This window comes from Podarcis muralis, chromosome 5 (genome assembly GCF_964188315.1).
Source record: "Podarcis muralis chromosome 5, rPodMur119.hap1.1, whole genome shotgun sequence".
NCBI classification, from domain to species: Eukaryota; Metazoa; Chordata; class Lepidosauria; order Squamata; family Lacertidae; genus Podarcis; species Podarcis muralis.
The window spans coordinates 1,056,757-1,076,564 of NC_135659.1; the positions used below are offsets into that span (position 1 = coordinate 1,056,757).

The 19,808-nt window shown below is 45.2% G+C and overlaps 1 protein-coding gene and 1 long non-coding RNA gene across 4 annotated transcripts in view; one reads left to right on the forward strand and one right to left on the reverse strand.

The window, feature by feature from the left end:
- LOC114598400 (cysteine-rich protein 2) overlaps nucleotides 1-19,808 on the forward strand; it is a 51,826-nt gene that overhangs the window by 24,275 nt on the left and 7,743 nt on the right. Inside the window, exons 1-4 of one of the 2 annotated variants that reach the window (XM_077928136.1) lie at nucleotides 9,551-9,578; nucleotides 10,044-10,138; nucleotides 16,225-16,282; nucleotides 19,662-19,799. In XM_077928136.1, coding sequence (XP_077784262.1) covers nucleotides 9,566-9,578; nucleotides 10,044-10,138; nucleotides 16,225-16,282; nucleotides 19,662-19,799 — 304 coding nt within the window. In that variant the 5' untranslated portion in view covers nucleotides 9,551-9,565. Of the gene's footprint in view, nucleotides 1-9,550; nucleotides 9,579-10,043; nucleotides 10,139-16,224; nucleotides 16,283-19,661; nucleotides 19,800-19,808 lie in introns of those variants that run through there. The other variant, XM_077928135.1, reaches the window with a different exon arrangement.
- On the reverse strand, nucleotides 8,324-11,368 carry LOC144327728 (uncharacterized). Of its 2 annotated transcripts, none has more exons than XR_013392799.1 (2): nucleotides 11,100-11,368; nucleotides 8,324-9,589 (listed from the first exon to the last, which is right to left on the reverse strand). It is a non-coding gene; the product is annotated as an uncharacterized LOC144327728 (long non-coding RNA). The 2 variants fall into 2 exon arrangements; XR_013392800.1 differs by having other exon boundaries at nucleotides 8,324-10,487.

Below are 19,808 nucleotides of genomic sequence, written 5' to 3' on the forward strand. Positions count from 1 at the left end.
CACACAGCTGATGGTGCGATCCTCGGCAGATGCGGAGACCACAGTGGCAGCCGTTACAGGTGGTGCAGGAAGATCCTCAATCAGGAGGAGTGATGAAGCAGGAGCCTGGTCTTCCACAAACGCTGGAAGAGGGCAACGGCTGAGGGCGTCGGCATGGCCCATTGATTTCCCCGGGCGATGGATGAGCCGGTAGTGGTAGGCAGCCAGGAAAACAGTCCATCACAGCATGCGCGGCGAGAGGACCGGTGGAGTTGGATGATCACCGGCGACAAGGCCCAGGAGTGGCTTGTGGTCGGTGATGAGGTCAAAAGTCCTGCCATAGAGGTATTCATGGAACTTCTTCAGTCCAGCCACAAGTGCCAGTGCCTCCTTGTTAAGCTGGCTGTAATTCCGTTCAGTCAGAGTTAGCGTCCTGGAAAGGTAGGCGAGCGGTGCTTCTTTTCCGTCTGGAAAACAGTGGCTAAGGACAGCACCGATGCCAAAAGGTGAGGCGTTGCAGGCAAGGACCAGCGGCCTGGCTTCACTGTACTGTACCAGCACACTGTCCGATGAAAGGAGAGCCTTGACCGCGTTGAAGGCGGCCGTCTCCCGATGACCCCAGGACCAAGGTGTCTTCGTGCTGAGGAGTCGGTGAAGAGGCTCAGCCACCGTGGCTTTGTGGGGCAGGAACATGTTATAAAAGTTCAGCAGTCCCAGGAACGCCTGCAACTCCGTCTTGTTCTTTGGGATGGGGGCCTGCTAGATACCGCAGATCTTGGATGTGGTCGGGTGAAGGCCAGAGGCGTCGATAAGATAGCCCAGGAAGTCCACCTGTGGAACGGCGATCTGGCACTTCTCCCTCTTTACCTTGAGCCCGGCCTCCTGGAACCTGGTCAGCACGGCACGGAGGCGTTCGAACAGCTGCTGGTGTGAGTCTGCGGACACCAAGACGTCATCAAAATGTGGTACCACGCCCGGAAGCCCTTGCAGGAGACGCTCCATAAGGCTTTGGAAGATGCCAGGAGCCACACTCACCCCGAACTGCAACCAGTGGCAACGGAATGCCCCTCGGTGGGTGACGATCGTCTGGGCTTCAGCAGTGGCATCATCGACGGGCAGTTGTTGATAGGCTTGGGCAAGGTCCAGCTTAGCGAGGACCTTACCCTCACCCAGGGAATGCAGCAGATGTTGGACAACAGGAACCGGATAAGCGTGCTGCTGAAGTGCCTTGTTGATCGTGCACTTGTAGTCAGCGTAGATTCTCACCGACCCATCTGGCTTGACAGGCGTGACGATGGGGGTTTCCCACTTGGCATGGTCAACCGGCTCCAAAACTCCTTGGGCGATCAGCTTGTCCAGTTGTTCGTCCACCTTAGCCTTGAGAGCAAAGGGAGCCCGGCGTGGCTTTAGCTTGATGGGGGCGACTTGTGGATCAAGGCTAAAGGAGATGGGCGTACCTGTATATTGCCCCAAAGTGCTGTCAAAAACCTCAGCAAAGTCTTTGACCAGACCCTCAGTCTCTGCGTTAGAGATGCAGTTGATGCCGGTGACTTCCAGGCCGAGGGCATCAAACCAGTCTAGCCCTAGGAGGCTTGGCCGCTGACCTTCGACCACTACCAGTCGGAGCAGGCCTGAAAAATCCTTGAAGGCGATCCAGAACCGGCCAACGCCTACCACGGGAATGTCGTTTCCCTGGTAGTCTCTCAGGTGTATGCGGTGAGAGTCGAGTTGCCTTTTGGACACTCTGGGTACCAGTCTTTTGATGGTGCTCCAAGACACGATGGACAGAGCAGACCCGGTGTCGATTTCCATGTCACATGGAGCTCCTTCAATGAGCACTGTGACTTTCAGCTTGCGTCGCGTAGGCGAATCGGTTTGGCCAATCGTGGTTCCAGACGGGCAGCGGCAGTTTGTGAGAGCGAAACAGCTTTCCTTGGCGGACTGGAGTGACGACTTGGACTTGTGAGTCAGTGAAGGGGGGGGTGTCAGACGGAGCCGATCAACAGACCTTAGCGATGTGGCCCCTTCTGGAACACTTCTGACAGATGGCATCTCTGAATCGACACTTGGCACAGGAATGGTTGCCTCCGCAGCCGGCACATTCCGCTTGGCCCTTGGACTTCTTTTGGAACTTCCTGCACTCCCACTTTGTCTGGTGCACGTCATCGTCTTCACTGGAGGATGCCTCATCACTGCTGGCCTCTTCATGATGCACTGGAACTGGCTTCCTAGCAAGACGCGGGCTGCTGGGTGAGAACTTCAGTACATAACACCTGCCTTCTATGAAATCCTGAAGAGCCTGAGAAGCAGTGGCCCCTTATTTTCTCTATGGGTAGCATGTGGCAGGGAGGGAAGGTTGTTTGCAGGAGGGAGCAGCATGAGGCACTGCTGCCGCCTTTCCAAGAGAGAAATCCTTTGTCCTTCCCACCTCCCAGAGGGACATGTAGTTTTTTGCACTTCCCAGTTGGGCTTTGCAGTGAGGTGCTGCTTCTGCAAAACCCAGAACAAGGTCAAAGCCACTGTCTTCCCTGAATTCTAAGCATGTGATTTGTGTTCCATGAAATGGAGGGTTAATAGCAGCCATGACTAATGAAGCAGTGGTGATGATGTGTGACTGTGGCAACTCCTGCAGCACTACTATGGCACGATGTATATGCGTGCAGCAGCAAGCATATTCTCCTGTAAATATGTAATTATAACTTAGAAGAACCCTGGGTCCTGCAGTCTTTCTAAACAGCAAACACCTTCCCGTGGGTGCTGGGTGGGGAGAGAGGAAACCGTAAGTGGCAGACAGCCCTGCCATCCTAATCAACTTGTCTGGACTCTGTCACAAGCGGCTTATCCTCACTCACTTGGCCACAGTGTCAACGGCTGGTTTGATAGCAAAATAAAAATAGAGGTTGGTTTTATCACACTGGTATGTCCAACCTCTGGACAGTTTCATCCAGCAGCTTCATTTGGCATCCCAGAGGTGATAGCACTGATACTTTCAGGACATTTCCAAAGTAGCACAGAAACTTGGCCAACATGGTCTGTGGGGGCAACTTAACTTTTAAAACTCTGTTTCTTTCAAGATTCCACAAGCAGTTTGCCAGAATTTGCCACCCTAAAGTATTAAAAACTGCTGAGAGTTCTAAAGACCATAATGCAATAATGATTTGTGGATCTCGTGAGATTTGTGAGAGAACATAACATAGCGGATAATTTGTGAGACTGCAGCTGCCTCCCTCCCTTCCTGCGACTTCCATGGGTCCATTTACAACCAACTGCCCACAGAGTGTGAAAGTAATCTGTACATATCAGCATATTTGCATTGAGAAGTACAATGCCTATGGACATAAAGGTTGTGTTTGTCTGCAATAGTGACTAGCCGTTGGTAGGCCTCTACTCCTTTAAGATGTCCTTTAAGAACATCTAAGCTAGTGGTGATAACTACGGTACTTCTTGGGGAAGTGACTTCCCAAAGGAATTGGATTCCTTGGGTAAGAAGCTGGAAGTAGACCAGGAAGCATCTGAAATTTTGTCAGTAGAAAATCTGCTCTGTTGTAAGTCTGATTCATTTCCTCTTGTTCTTCAGTGCTTTCACTGTCATGCTATTGAGGACAAGTTGAACTGTCAAGGAATTACAGAGAGACTAGGCAGGATATGAAGGAAATGGGACCTGCAGGTCTAGAGAGCCAGTGTGGTGTAGTAGTTAAGAGCGGTGGACTCATAATCTGGTAAACCGGGTTCGCTTCCCCGCTCCTCCACCTGCAGCTGCTGGGTGACCTTGGGCTAGTCACACTTCTCTGAAGTCTCTCAGCCCCACTCACCTCACAGAGTGTTTGTTGTGGGGGAGGAAGGGAAAGGAGATTGTTAGCCGCTTTGAGACTCCTGAAGGGGAGTGAAAGGCGGGATATCAAATCCAAACTCCTCCTCCTCCTCCTCCTCCTCTTCTTCTTCTTCTTCTTCTTCTTCTTCTTCTTCTTCTTCTAGTTTACAGCCAGAAAAGCATTTGATGTCTCAGCTTTTGAGAGGAGTTGAATAGTGGGCCTTAGCACTGTTTCTTCTGCTCCTGCTCCCCAGACTTGCCTACTAGTGCAGTGGCTAGCTAACCCCATGGCAATTGTGCCATGGGGTTGAAATCTGGTGTTTTTATTCCAAGGCTCAAAATGGCTTGTCCCTATTTTTCCAGAGCATGTGGATTTCTTAGCCACCAAAATGTGTAGTCACCCTGGAGACCGGACTCTGCCACGTTGGCCGCAGCTTTTGGCATGTGAGAGCAAAGACCGCGTGCGCCTTCTCCTTTGCTTGAGGTTCTGCCTCTGGTGTTTGATGTGAGGCAAATGGGCCAGGAAGGAAGGCTCCATTTCGCCTGTTATCCTATGCACAAGAGAGAGTTTTAGTGCGCTCCCGGCAGCTGATAATGTTGCAGTCAAGCTGGAAAGCCTAAGCATGTCTGCTCTAATTCGAAAATAGCCTAAAATATTAAAAGGCAGATACCTGATCCACACAGTGTCAGGCAGGACTTCAGTTCTAAGAGTAACTGAGATGGCAGCTGCTGCTTTGTTGCGTTCTCTCCCCCTGCCCGGTTGGTGCTTGGGGTACACTGGCTGTACACGTTCTCTGCTGCTGATATGGGAGATGCCAGTGGCTATTGCTGTTGAGTGTCAGCAAGAGGATGGTGCTGAATGTGCTATCAGGGTGTTTTTTTCTTCTCCCTGTCAGGATACCAGCACCAAAGTAATTTGCCTGAGGTTCTGAGCTTGGGTTACATGGTGTCTGAACCTCTTGAGCTTTCAGAGTCACTTTGCTTTTGTGATGAAGCAACTATTCTGTGTTTACAAATGCCATGACAGCAAGCCATGTTGGGAATCTCAGGTGAGATACACTTACAGTGAAGTTGCTCCCAGTTTGCACACTCATTCAAGGAATAACAATTTCAGGTTTGTTCCAAATCTATTAAATATTTAGGTATGTTAATGTCAAGAGATGAAACACAGTTAGTTACAGTTCATATGAATAAATTAATAAAAGAGGCTTCTTCAGATATCGATAGGTGGGAGTCATTGAACCTTACCCTTTGGGCGAATGCTCTCAAAATGAATATTATTCCCAGATTCATTTATATCTTGATAGGACTTCCAGTTTTTATATCTGGATCATATTTTCAAAAGATAAACTCATTGTTCATTGAAATGCCTTTGGGGCTCAGCAGCACCGAGAATATCCTTGCAGAGAATGCAGCTACAAATTAAAGAAGGCGGTTTCGAAATCCCAAATTTGGAATTATATAATTATGTTTACCTACGGTCAAGTACTAAATATTGGAATTCCACTGTTGGCCATAATTTTCCAATGCGGGCAACGCTAGAATATATGTACATAGCACCTTTGGTTGGTTGGACAATACTAGGATTAAAATATCTGAAATGTCAGGGGACTCTGGAAACAATTAAATCACAGAAGAATATGGAATACATTGGCTAATAAAAACAAATTTGTTCCACTTTTACATGCTAAACTTACCTGTGGGGAAACCCCACACTAAGAACTGCAAAAAAAAGATGGTGATATGGAAAAATTGGATGGAAGAAGGTGTACTGACATTGGACCAACTGATAGATGAGGAAGATGAATTTTATGCTTTTGCTGTTTAAGACAAAAATATCACCTATCAGATGCAGCCCAGTGACAATATCTTCAAGTACAACATCTCATAACAAGTGTGTTTGAGCCATCACCCCTTTCAGCTTCTGAGACACCTGAAATATTGGAGCAATTGGACAACTATTCATAAATAAAAAGCCAGCAATTACTTTTTATAGATATCTATTAAGAATACACAAGTTCAATATGCAGACTGCAAGAGATGATTGTAATAAAGAATTGGAATTTTCAATATTACTCAGACAGTGGGAAAATGTTTTAAAATGTTTTAGCTTCAATACCCAAGGTGTCATTAGATTTAAAATTAAAACTAATACATCAGAAAATAATATTTAGAGTTTATTGGACTCCTTTACGGTTGTATAAAAAAGGGGTAGCTAAGATAGCTAAGGGGACGCGGGTGGCGCTGTGGGTAAAAGCCTCAGCGCCTAGGGCTTGCCGATCGAAAGGTCGGCGGTTCGAATCCCCACGGCGGGGTGCCCTCCCGCTGCTCGGTCCCAGCACCTGCCAACCTAGCAGTTCGAAAGCACCCCTGGGTGCAAGTAGATAAATAGGGACCGCTTACCAGCGGGAAGGTAAACGACGTTTCCGTGTGCTGCGCTGGCTTGCCAGATGCAGCTTGTCATGCTGGCCACGTGACCCGGAAGTGTCTTCGGACAGCGCTGGCCCCCGGCCTCTTAAGTGAGATGGGCGCACAACCCCAGAGTCTGTCAAGACTGGCCCGTACGGGCAGGGGTACCTTTACCTTTTTAAGATAGCTAAGTGTTGGAGATGTGGCAAGGACAATGCCTCTCTGAAACACATGTTTGTACAGTGCTCTTTATTTAACAAGTTCTAGGAGAAAATGCTGGACTGTGTAACTATGACTATGCAGAAAAAGTTAAATCTTTCAGTGGAGAATATTTTATTGAACTATATACTTGCTGTATGGAAATTTTCAACGGGACAATGGAAATGGATTTTCTGTGCCCGAAAGATGGCCAAGAGATTGATATTGAGGAATTGGAAAAATGAAGCTTTGATATCATTCAATCAATGGACTGACTATATGACATCACTGACAATTTATGAACAGACTGCTGACAGGTGCATAAATAAATATGGATAAATACGATAACATTTGGAATGAGTTTATACAAAATGCAGTAGGCTATTAATATTTACATAAGCACTAGGACAATAACACTATGCCAATTTATATAAGAATGTATGGGAAAATTGTATATTGCTTCCCCCCTCCAAATTTCCACTTTTATATGTATCTTTGTTGTTGTTGTTTTTGTCCCTCTCACTCTTCCTTTTTTCTGTATCACTATATTTCTTTTGATTGAAATCACCCTAATAAAATATAAATATTTAAAAAGTTGCTCCCAGTTCCAGTAACCACATGAAGGAGCTTAAGGTCCAAATAGTTTTTACTGTTGCAGAAGATAAGGCTTAGTAAAACTGTTCTGGACGTGGATATATACAATTTGTAGGCTTTTGCAGATACAGATATATATATCGATACATACAATTCCAAAGTATCTCCATTGCTCCAGATAAACTCCAGCAATGCTTGACAACTAACACCAACAGACGGCTAACAAACATTACTGAACTGACATACATTAATCACAGATATAGTTGGGGCACTGGGCTGTTAGCAAAGCAACTGGAATGGCTAATCTTTCACATCCATGGGGTGATTTACACTTATGAAGGAAAGCAACCCCTTTTCATGTCCAGTTATTCCAACAAGGCATTGCAAGCAAAAGCAATTTAAGAATTTCCAAAAAGGAAGGGGTTGAACTTGAAAACAGAGAGATTCTTTTCAGTGATCTAGGATTCACCCCAATATCTTAACTGACTTGAACACAAACTTGAATTAAACCTCTGCAAGTCAAATACTGGTTTAACAGTGAATGAGGTTCTTTTAGTCTTAAGGTGCTTCAGTCCCCAAGAGAGAAAGGAAGAAAGGGGGTTCATATTATATTTTCTGAGACGCTATTGCAGCAGCAGCAAGAGGAATAGAGGATAGAGGGTTCTTCAGCTGGTACAGTGGTACCTCTGGTTACAAACTTAATTTGTTCCGGAGGTCCATTCTTAACCTGAAACTGTTCTTAACCTGAGGTACCACCTTGCCTAATGGAGCCTCCAGCTGCCACTGCACCGCCACCGCGCAATTTCTGTTCTCATCCTGGGTCAAAGTTCTTAACCCGAGGTACTACTTCCAGATTAGTGGAGTCTGTAACCCGAAGTGTTTGTAACCCGAGGTGTTTGTAACCTGAGGTACCACTGTAATTCTGTCTATTTTTCAACTGCCTAGGTAGAGGACTGTCCACTGGGACAGCATCCAGCAACTGGGTCCTGGAAGCAGTGTAGGATTGAAGGGCATTACAACACTTTTCTAGCTACCCATTCCTTGTGGTTGTCCCCATGGAGAGCTCTGGAAAGAAAGGTGTGACTTCTCTCCCACATGCTTGGCTCTTACAAGAGGTGCAAAAAGTCCATAGTGAGAAATGGTCCTCCTTTTCTCTCTCTTGTTCTCCATGTTTGCTCTTGCATCTCAGCAGGAGAAACACAAAAGTTGTCTCCTCTCTCAAAGTGAGGTTGAAGAAGAAAGAAGGAAATGAGGCCCTTATCCCTAAGAGTATCAGTCTAGACTGGAGGGAAGGTCAGCCCAGGTTAGGTCAGAAAGGTCAGTCTAGGAAACTTTTTTTAAATAATAATTTTTATTAACCGACCAATCAAATCAAATCAAATCAAATCACATCACATAAATTCCGAATTACAAAGCCAAATTTTAAATTTTTTGTTGAGGGGACACATATTTCAAGTTCCGAAGGGGGATTCCAATCATCTTCTTGCTGCTGCGTTAATATCCAAATCAGTCCAAATAAAGTTCATAATTCTATCCAGACTTATCTTGCTGTTTCCACATCTCATCTTGTTCGTATATATTTTTTTATTTTTTTATTTATGATCTCTTCTGATAATCTCCTTAAGCTGATAAACCCCAATTGTAATCCTGTGTGAATTTTCCGTTCGTCCAATCCTCATATCGAGATGGTTTCCATATATCATTGTTTTCATAAATAACATCGCTCTTTCCATCATTTATCTCGCAAACTGTCAGGAGGAGGAGATTGAGGAGTCTCACACACAATACAAAAGCAGCTCTATTCCTCCTCCCAGACTCAAGTCCTTCGACAGAGCTTGCCAACATGGCGACGGTATTTTTAACTGCGTCATTCCAAAGCTCTTATACATTCCACAATCTTCTTAAAACATGCTTTGGTTAGAAAATTTATCTCCACACAGTCTTAAATCCACAGCTTAAGTCATTAAAACGACATTTCTGACTTGTGAGGGGGGGGGGATTCTTGTTTAATCACATAGAGGAAAGAAAGGAAAGTGTTTTTTCCCCTCCCCCATCCAGTCCCTTTGCCATACCGAGTCTTGGCGTATCTTCTCATGATTTATTCTTATTCCTCCGACTCGTCTTGTTTATCAGAGATCTCTTCAGTTAGCAGTCTTTACTCCCCCTCCTTCCTTGTAATATGTGTATTCCCTTCCTCCTAATTGATTCTTTTGAAGTTCTTGCAGCTAGCGGCGCGGATCAGAGACAGCGTCCAGGAGCACCAAGATCCACAGGAGGGCATTCTGCCTAGTGCCCCCATCCCCACAAATTTGGGGGTGGTATAGGGCACAGCAGGCAAGGGCAGCCCCCCCCAACCTTGGGGGGGTAGGGAGGCTATTTACTCCCATCACAGCCTCCTAATTACCTCGTGTGGGTCGGAGAGATGTTATTGTCAGCCATCTTCCAATGCGCCCCTAGCGGCTCCTCCTCAGTCTAGGAAACTTGGCAGTTCCTCTTTCTATCTGCTCTGTCCTAGGCAGACACATCAGCCTCCAGTGCAAGCTGAGTTGCATCCCAGTCTGGGGGGAGCATCTCATGCCTTTTCAAGGTGAACAGAACCTGGGACAGGAAAAGAGGGCAAAGGGTTCACCCCTCCTGGCAGTATCCAAATTGCCCTCCCTGCCTCTTCTGCACATGAATTTGCCTTGCCTTGCTCTGCATTTTGCTTCTCAGGCTTTGAGAAGCAGATGCAAGGCTTCTGTCAGGATCCTGCAGCCCTCCTGCCTCCTCTGAGGTGGGAAGTGCTTGCCTGGCTTGGGGAAGGAAGTGGGAAGGCTCTTGGACCCTGCCAGAGCATTTCGCCTCCCTTCCTAAGCCAGGCAGAAGCTTCCTGGGCTTTGGGAAGAAGGCGCAGGGCTCTGATTTAGGGAAAGAAAAAGGTCTCTGAACTGTGTTCTGGAGCGTTCTGCCAGGAAAAAAGCGCTGGGCGTGATGTTTGGCATGGGGAGCCAGTTTGTAGGTATCTGAAAGTTCATATTTTGATTACATGTTTTCTTGTTTCTCTGCTGTGCAGCTGAGAAAGTAACTTCGTTGGGAAAGGACTGGCACAAGTTCTGTTTGAAGTGTGAGCGCTGCAACAAGACCCTGACTCCTGGTGGGCATGCTGAGGTAAGAGTCCCACTGGACATGGCCTGCTGCATTGGGGTAGTTTCTGGGAGCGCTTGCCTTTGATCTGTTAACTGGGTGGATATATTTTGGCCAATAGCCTCTCTTCTGAATTCTGCCAACAAAGTGTTTACCCTCAAGATGTTTGGGGCAATTGTAGTGTCATGCAGGATAAGGTGTTCCAGCTCTTCACTGTCACAATTACCCAGAGTAACAATTGGGGCAGCACCTCCCAGTCTGTGAGGCTCCAGCGCAGTAGGCGCTTTCCAGTTCACAGGGTTGTGTGGGATTTGTTGCATGTTAAGATGGGCTTCCAATTTCACTTTGCACAAGGATAGTTCATCAGGAGTATCTTTTCAGTGGCAGAACAAGAAACAGGAATGACAAATTAGAAAGGAAAGAAATTATTCTACCTAATTCTGTGTTGCCTGAAAGCAAAAGCTTTTCATTTCCCCCCCCTAAGTTTCTGTGCCATTTCAGATAAGTTTATGAAATGATTTATGCCTATCTTTCCCCCTTTCTGTCTGTACGTGTAATTACTCCATTTGAATCTGGAGAGTGGTTCCTCTTGTTGTTCCTTCTAAAAACTAAATAAGGAGGTTAAATCATACCTTAGACAATACCTTGATTAATTATAAAAATATTTTTGCTCCAAAGTGCTTGGCATATGCTCCTAAGCCTAGACTTCGAGTCATTGTAAATTGTTGGAAGGTGACTTCTACTCTTCCTTCCCACTTGGGAACCAGAAATTATTATTGCTTCAGCTCTTCTGCTCCTGGCCTAGGGGCACTTTGCTCAAGCAAACATCATTTATTCCCCAATTAATGTTGTAGAGAGAGCAGAAGGAAAGTGTATCTGGGTACTGCCCTATCAAGTGTGCCCACATAGAGAGCTGTAGGTAGGAATCATCTGCTTTCAAGGCATGAGGTTCCCCATTATGTGAAATCTGAGAAAAGTGACTCACCCGAGAAGCACTTTCTCTCTGAAGGTGTGTCTTAGCCAGCACACTGGAGTGCTTCCAGGGAGCTGGGATGGTTTCTCCCTGACTGCACCACGTCCCACACTTGGAGGAGTCACACCCAGCAATTTTCTTTCCATGCTTCACGTGGTGGGTGAGCTTCTCTCTTGTCTGCTAACTGATGACAAGCCTGCTGTTGCTACTGGAAGGTGGAAGGATGTTTTCTCAAGCTGTATTTGCTTTTCCTTCTATGGAAGTACAAGCAGTGCATTCCTCGCATTAAGGGAGAAATATGTTCATGCCTTATCACCATTTCCTCTCACAAATTGACTCCTGTTGACAGTTAAGTGCAGATACTGCCAATATTGTTTGCTATGCTTGTGATGTTCATGCTAGAGCAACACGGCACATTTACGTAGGTACTAGAGCACTGAATGAAACCTAATGAACAACTAAACATGCAATACCTGAATACGTCCTCATACATATGCATCTCAAAACCTCAATATAAACAAGTATAGACATGTTCCTCCTAGTTTTCCATGTGGAAATATGATACTCCTGTCACTAAAAATTGTGGATGATTGACAAATTCTCATCTTCAATTTGTTATAAGTATATGAAAACACACATGTAGCATCTGAAAAGGCCCATGTCAAAAAATTGCTGCTTTACAGCATAATCTGTTATTGCTGAATTATTTGCTTTGTTCATCTGTTTATAAAACTTAATAAACACAGTTTAAAAAAGAGAGGAGCAGGAAAGGTGCTGGTTTGCTGAAAGGTTATTCTGGTGCCCCAGGGCGATGAGGAGGCAGGGAGAGAACAAGCCTCTTTCTTCTCGCTGCAAGCTGCTGCTGCTACTGCTGCTTTGCCAGATGAGTAAAAGGAAGGATATTTGGCAGCTGGTGCAGATGGCTTTGGTAGGCCTGCCATATGAAAGGCGGCGCTTTGTCCTGGATCTTAGGCAAGTCAATCAGATTTTTTGCCAGCTCAGATTTTGATGTGAGCTGGATAATTCAGTTGACTTCAAAAGCTTGCATTTGATATTTGATATTTTGATTTGATTTTTTAAAAAATGCTTTATTGGTTTTTTTAAAAAAACTACACAACACAAAGTACTGGTAATCAACAGAAAGAAAAAAATAAACAAACATTCATTCCATAATTAGCGCTTGTTGTAGGTAAGTTTGTAGCTGGTTTCCACATGACCTCTGGTCCCTGCATTGTGGTTCCCAAATTACGTTATTTTTACTACACACTAAGCTTTATCTCTTCTAAGTTATTTTGATAACATTGCTTTTATAAAGTTCTCTTGTTACATGCAGAGTCAATCCAGACCTGCCAACGGATTTATGTTTTTGCAATGTTCATTTAAATAAACTGTACACATCCCACTCTCTATTAAATTTTTGATCAGTGACATCTCAAAACCTTGCTGATAGTCTGGCTAGTTCTGCATATTCTTGCATTTTGTTTTGCCAGTATAGCTTGAATGGGATAGCATCTCCTTTCCAACCCTCTGCAATTAAAATTCTACTGTAGCATACATGAAAATTATCCTAAATTTGTTTGGAATTTAGTTGTTCATTGTTCCTAGCAGGAAGGCTTCAGGCATTTTAGGGAAAGAACATTTTTTTTAATGTTTGTTGTAAATTATCTCCCAAAATTCTCTAATTCAGGAGTCGGCAAACTATGGCCCGGGGGCTGGATGCGGCCCACCAGGCTGGTAAATCCGGCCCATGGACACAGCCGCCCGCTTGGACGGTCCCCGCACTGAGCTAAACCGGTGCGGCGTTTCATTGAAAAGAAGCCACGAACACCTTGCCATGCGCGAGGACTGACTTCCGCCATGCTGGCACGGCTTTGGATTGGCTGCAGGAAGCTTCTGCAGCCATTCCGAAGCCTTGCCGTCTGCGCGCTGAGGTAAACCTGGTATTGTGACGGGCGCATTGTGACGGGCGCATCACCGCTCGGCGCTGCTGCTGGTGGCGCACTCAGCGGCTGGCTGGAGCAGCTTGAGGGCGAGCTGTGCACGGCCTGCCCGCCAACCTGGCCTCAGACGACGGGCTGCAGCACATGGTGCATGCCGCCTGGGAGCTCCGGGCGTACGGGCTTGTCAAGAACGCCGGTGAGTGGGCAGCACCGAGACGCGCTCCTGAGCACATGCAGAGTGCGTTCCTCCTCCAGGTCTGGAGGCAGCTGTAGGACCAGCTTGCAGGGTATTTATATTTTTCAAAATATAGTCTGGCTCCCCACAAGATCTCAGGGACGGTAGACTGGCCCCCTGATGAAAAGGTTTGCTGATGCCTGCTCTAACTCTTACAGTTTCCCCACATGTGGATTATTGTGCCTTCTGCCTCCCTGCATTTCCAACAGGTCTTTGGACTAGATTTAAACATTCTGGCCAGTTTGACAGGTGTTAAATACCACCTGTAGAGCATTTTCATGCAATTTTCTTTTAAATCATAACATGCAGTGAATTTTAAATTTTCCCTCCCAAGCCTCTCCCATGAGTCCATTTGGATATTATAGCCAAAGTCCCTAGCCCACTGCACCATTACGGATTTTACTTCTTCCTCCTTGTCCTCCCAGTCAAGGAGGAGCCTATACATTTTGGAGAATAAAGGTAAAGGTAAAGGGACCCCTGACCATTAGGTCCAGTCGTGACCGACTCTGGGGTTGCGGCGCTCATCTCGCTTTATTGGCCGAGGGAGCCGGCGTACAGCTTCCGGGTCACGTGGCCAGCATGACTAAGCCATGTTAGCGAAGTTCGTAACCCTAAGCATTTGTAACCCGAGGTACCACTCGATAATGATTTCCTAATCACATGGTTTGAGAAACCTTTATGCACTTTGGCCTTCTCATAACCTAGATAAGCATGCCAGCCGTATCTATTATCGAACCCTTCTAGGTCCAGTCTTTTTTAATGTCATCCACTCCTGTATCCTGGAAAGGCAAGCTGCTTCATGAGACAGTTTCAGATCCGGTACTGCAAACCCTCCCCTTTCTTTTATATCAATTAATAATTTGTGCTTTATACTAGGTTTTCTGCCATTCCAATAATAATAATAATAATAATAATAATAATAATAATAATAATAAATTTTATTTATACCCCGCCCTCCCCAGGCTGGGCTCAGGGCAGCTAACAAGCAATAATAAAAACAAGTTGAATGAATACAACTTAAAAACAAGATTAAAATACAACATTAAAATATTGAAACATTAAAATATTAAAATGCAACCTCATCACAGGAGGAGAAAAGGAAAAAGAAAGAGGGGGAGGGAATCAAATTGGCTCCAAGCCAAAGGCCAGGCGGAACAACTCTGTCTTACAGGCCCTGCGGAAAGAAATCAGATCCTGCAGGGCCCTGGTCTCATAAGGCAGAGCGTTCCACCAGGCCGGAGCCAGTGTTGAAAAGGCCCTGGCTCTGGTTGAAGCTAATCTAACTTCCTTAGGGCCCGGGACCACTAGGGTGTTGCTATTTATGGACCTTGAGACTCTCCGTGGGGCATACCGGGAGAGGAGGTCCCGAAGGTACGAGGGTCCAAGGCCGTGAAGGGCTTTAAAGGTCAAAAGCAGCACCTTAAATCTGACCCTGTACTCCACCGGGAGCCAGTGCAGCTTGAAAAGCACTGGGTGAATATGCTCCCATGGCAGAGACCCCGTGAGGAGCCTCGCTGCAGCATTCTGCACCCGCTGGAGTTTCTGGGTCAGCTTCAAGGGCAGCCCCGCGTAGAGCGAATTACAGTAGTCAAGCCTGGAGATGACCGTTGCATGGATCACTGTGGCCAGGTCGGGGAATAATAAATCTTAATATATCCTTCTGGCAATCTTTGAAGCAGCTCGCTGTTCCTATAACTGGGATGAGTTGAAACAAAAAGATCATTTTTGGAAGCACACTCATTTTTATCGTGGAAATTCTTCCCCAAAAGGAGATATTTAGCCTATTCCAGATTTCCAGTTTATTTTTTATCTCCTTCCAGGTGCTGGCATAATTAGCCTGAGATAAATTAATGTTCTTCACTGTGAGCCATATGCCCACATATTTAACTTTTTTGCTAATTTCCGGGTCACAGAACTCGTGTATTTCACTTTTTTCCTGGGCTTCCATATTTTTTGACCAATAATTTGACTCGAACTGAAGGATACCAAACAGTCTCCCAGCCACTTGTTGGCTTTTGCCACACTAGATTTTACTCTGAATATTTTTTCAGTTCCCTTAAGTATTTTGCCTTCTTGTAGCTCTAACCACTTGGCTAGCTCCTTAATAATTTGCTCATCTATAATCTCTTCGAAGGGACGCGGGTGGCGCTGTGGGTAAAAGCCTCAGCACCTAGGGCTTGCCGATCGAAAGGTCGGCGGTTCAAATCCCCGCAGCGGGGTGAGCTCCCATCGTTCGGTCCCAGCTCCTGCCCACCTAGCAGTTCGAAAGCACAAGTAGATAAATAGGGACCGCTTACCAGCGGGAAGGTAAACGGCGTTTTGTCTGCTGCGCTGGCTTGCCAGAGCAGCGATGTCACGCTGGCCACGTGACCCGGAAGTTTCTCTGGACAGCGCTGGCCCCTGGCCTATAGAGTAAGATGGGCGCACAACCCCAGAGTCTGTCAAGACTGGCCCGTACGGGCAGGGGTAGCTTATAATCTCTTCGGTCTCTTAGGGGATACCTCTTAATCTCAGAGTCAACTCAATTAATTTGGCGTTTTGGTCGATTTTATTTCCCATCCTTTCAAGTTTGTCATCTATTATTTGGTGTTCTCATCACTACTGTCTATATGTGGGTTTTTTTGTTCTTTTTGCCATGCCTTTGCTCTAACTTTGTGATTTTCTAAATATCCCTGGAAACTGTGTGCGTATTTTATGTTCTCAGTATCTTTTAAAAATATTGATGTATTGTTTTTAAATTTTACAACAAGCACTTTGTGAGTGGATGGCAAATTTAGAATCTCAAATAAAATAACAAAACCTTTTGGCATCTCCAGATTCTTTATAGACTCAAGTTCAAATGAAATAGTCAGTGCCCTCCCTTTATGATTTAGTGATTTATCAGCCTTCAGTGAACAATTGTTTGAAACTAATAATCTTTTCTTAACACTGGCTAATCTAACAGTTGCCATTTCTGTCTTAGCACGATGGAAAGCCGTATTGTCACAAACCCTGTTACGCAACATTATTTGGACCAAAAGGTAGGTTTTTCTTTCCGGGTGGTTTGACCGTTTCAACTCCAGACACAAATGCTGATAAATCTCTCTCTCTCTCTCTCTCTTTTTAAATAATATTTATTCAAAATTTCATCAATACATAAAAGAACCCCAACCCTAGCCCAAAAAAGAGAAAATAGAAAATAAAAGAAAAAGAAAAAATACAAATCTCCAATTACAGTTTTTCATTTGCTTAGTTCTTGAACCTCCTCACACCTCCCTTTTTGTATTCTAGTTTAGTTCGTTATTTCAGCAAATTCTTCCCATATTTCTCAATTTTAATTTATATAGTTAATCATCACACTCTATCTTATTTATTAAACAACATACCCTTTCCCTCTTTTAAAATAATCTATTATTCAATTTACGTTACTCCATTTAACCTTATCTTATGTTAAAAATCTTAAAATTTCAAAAACACAACATATTCATACATTTTTCCTTAAGAACATTTCTACTAAAGCCAATTTAGTTCCTTTCCGGCAAATCCCTCAAATTTCAGTAATATTACATTAATTCCAAAATTAACATAGACAATTTCTAATTTTCATCCAACGTCCCTTCATCCTGGTTTCGGGTCATATCAGTCCTTTCTGTCCATTACTTAGTCCATCAATCCGGTGTTCTGATGTCCGAGGCTCTTAAGTCTCTTCTATGCCCCTTCTGCAGATTTTTTTGTTCTTGTTTGTACTTACGCAGTTCTTTGACTATTGTTAGTTTCTGGGGGAGTGGGTCTCTGGAGGGTTCCATTCAGTAATGATTTCCATTTTTCTTCATCTGATTGTCTCCTTCCCCCCAGATCCACTCCCAATCCTCATCTTTATAGTCCAAAAAGTATTTGTCCAAGTAGTTGATCACCTGTTTCAGAGTCCCACTAGAGTAGAAGACTTCCTTAACTTCAAATGCTTCCCAGCACTCTCCAAATTCCATCATCCAAGGCAATAGCTTTTGTTCCTGTAGAACTTTGGGTCTTACCATTTGTGTAGTATAGGAAATAACTGCTGCCTCTTCCTTCTCCGTCTGCCCTTGAACTTGCTTTGTCAAGCCGGATTCCTGAGTTGGTCGCTGTGTAACTTCTTTATCCTTGTTCCCTGTTAAGTCATATTCACTGGCAACAGCACTCATAAAGTCCAATTTTTCATTCATCAGGCTCATTTTCCCGGACAGCTGCTCAAGGAGAGCATTAGTCCTGTCAAGGGCAGACACCAAACCTTCCTGCCAAAATATTCCTGTTCAAAAACAAGGTCAGACGGCTGTTCCCACGGTCCAAAGCCTCATGTATGTAAGCTGAGACCGCAAACTGACAGGCTCCCTATAGGGGACACAGTTTCTATTTGTATCCATTTTTCAGGAAAGTATCAAACAAAGAAAGTTACTTTCAATTTCAAAGTCCCTTCAGTTTCAAATACTTTGTTTCTTTAAAGCAAAAAAGCAGAAGGTGGCGTTGAAGTTAGTTTGTTTCTCTTTTCTTTTATTTTTTTCTATCTGTCAAAGTACTCCACTTTCAATCGATGGACGTCTCAAGCAGATTCTGTCCCGATACCCCGTCCCCAGGTTTGGGACGGTAGAAACTTATATTCCTTCTCTCACTTCCTGCAGGATTAAACAGTCAAATTCCCCCCCCTTTCCTGCTTCCAAGGGGGGTTTTGTTGATTATGGGTGCAGGAAAATTCTTTAAAAAGACTTTTTAAGCTATTAGGTTGCAAGGTCTTTGCTTCAATCCGTATACAAGAACGGGAGGCGGACTTCCTGTTTACACCTTCCCGCTTCGTGCCTAATTCATAAAATTTATAAGTTCTTAATCCAATTCTCCATTTTTACTCATGGGTACTTGATTTAGAGTCCAAATGTCATCAGGAAAAAGTCAGCGCTCTCCGGCGATGGCTGCGCGGCTTCCCTCCATGGAAATAGCGATCGGTTTGATGTACCGCGCTGCTCACCCCACTTCACTCCGGAGCCCCAAAAATGGGTTTCCTCGTGAGTAGGGGAGGCGCTCTTGGTGCTCTGCCAAACCCCACGGTCCCAGGCTTCCTCCGCCTGGGATTTCTAACGGGCCCCCGCCTTCGCCGCGGCGGGAAGCCCCAATTTCCAATGAGCCCGTTCCTCCAGTCGGAGGAACTCCGCCATTTGCCGATGGCGCCAACCCGGAAGTCCCCCCCCCCCTCCTCATCACCAAAGCCAACTAGAGACATCACTTTTGAGTTTATATAAGGTCTGTCTTCACATATCTCTGGTGTGGCACACCTTGTGGTTAGAGGTGTGCTCTATTTTAAATAGGAGCAACTTTGAGCAGAGCAAAACATTACATGTAAACTTGTGGAACAGAGAAGTGCTGAGGTGGATGTTCCACTCTTTCCCTGCTACAACTACCCAAGTCCTATTCCCCCACCCCCAGTGTTTCTGCCTCATGAATGAAATAAGAAGTGAAAAATACTGCATGCTTTTGATTATTATCCCAGAGGCAGGGATGCTCTTAAGACAATGAGTAAACCAGCCTCCTTAATAACAACGTGGTCTGGCCCTCAGGCAACTCCTCCCCGTGCCTGGGATCACTGGGATCAGGTGTCCCAGTGCAACCCCCGTAGTGGAACCAGCTCCAGCCATTCTGATGGCTAGGGCCCACTCCCAAGGCAGCTCTGACCTTCTCCCCTTAAAAACAGATTAACTTAACAAACTACAAAATAAACCAATAGGAAATATTGAAAACATGAAATGCATGTTAACATTTGCTGTTAGGGGACTTCCTTGGGTTTAGGAATTGAGCTCTTATGATGAAATCCCCTAACATGTTACTGGATAGTGACAGTATCTGCATTACTAAACTCTGGCTTTCTAAGATAAGGGAACAAGGGAGGCCTTTAGGTCGGATGTTCAGATCCTTAGTAGCACAGGCTCTCAACAATATCTTGATTACTGTTGAAAACACCCCTCCAACACAGACAGTGCCGGTAGAGGAATTTGCAGCTGGGTCCAAAACTTTGAAAGCACTGGGGACAGAGTAAGGGCTGGCGCTCACTGGGAGAGAACATAATTTTGTAGGCAGCTTCAACTCACTATGTAAGACTGCGAAAGACCCCTGTCTGAATGATCCTGAAGAGCTGTCTTCAAGTCAGTATACTAAGCCATAGGGACCAGTAGTCTGACCCGGTTGTGAAGCTGCTGGCTCCCTGTATGTTCTGATGCTGGTTTTAGCTGGCTGGGCTAGGCTGAGGAACCTTTTTGCCCATTGCTGCAACCAGGAACATGGTCTAGATGGGAAGGTGTTTATGGCTTCCCTCAAATACATAGACATGGCTGTGGAGAACGGGAAAGCAATTCTTTTGGGGCAGAAAGCCCTTCTGACCTGTCCTGCTCCATTTTCCAGGTGTGAACATTGGAGGGGCAGGATCCTACATCTATGATAAGCCCCAAACTGAAGGGCAAGTGGCACCAGGCCCTATTGAGCACATATCCAAAGTTGAAGAAAAGAAAGCAAGCGCAGCACCCAAGGGACCCAGCAAAGGTGAGCATT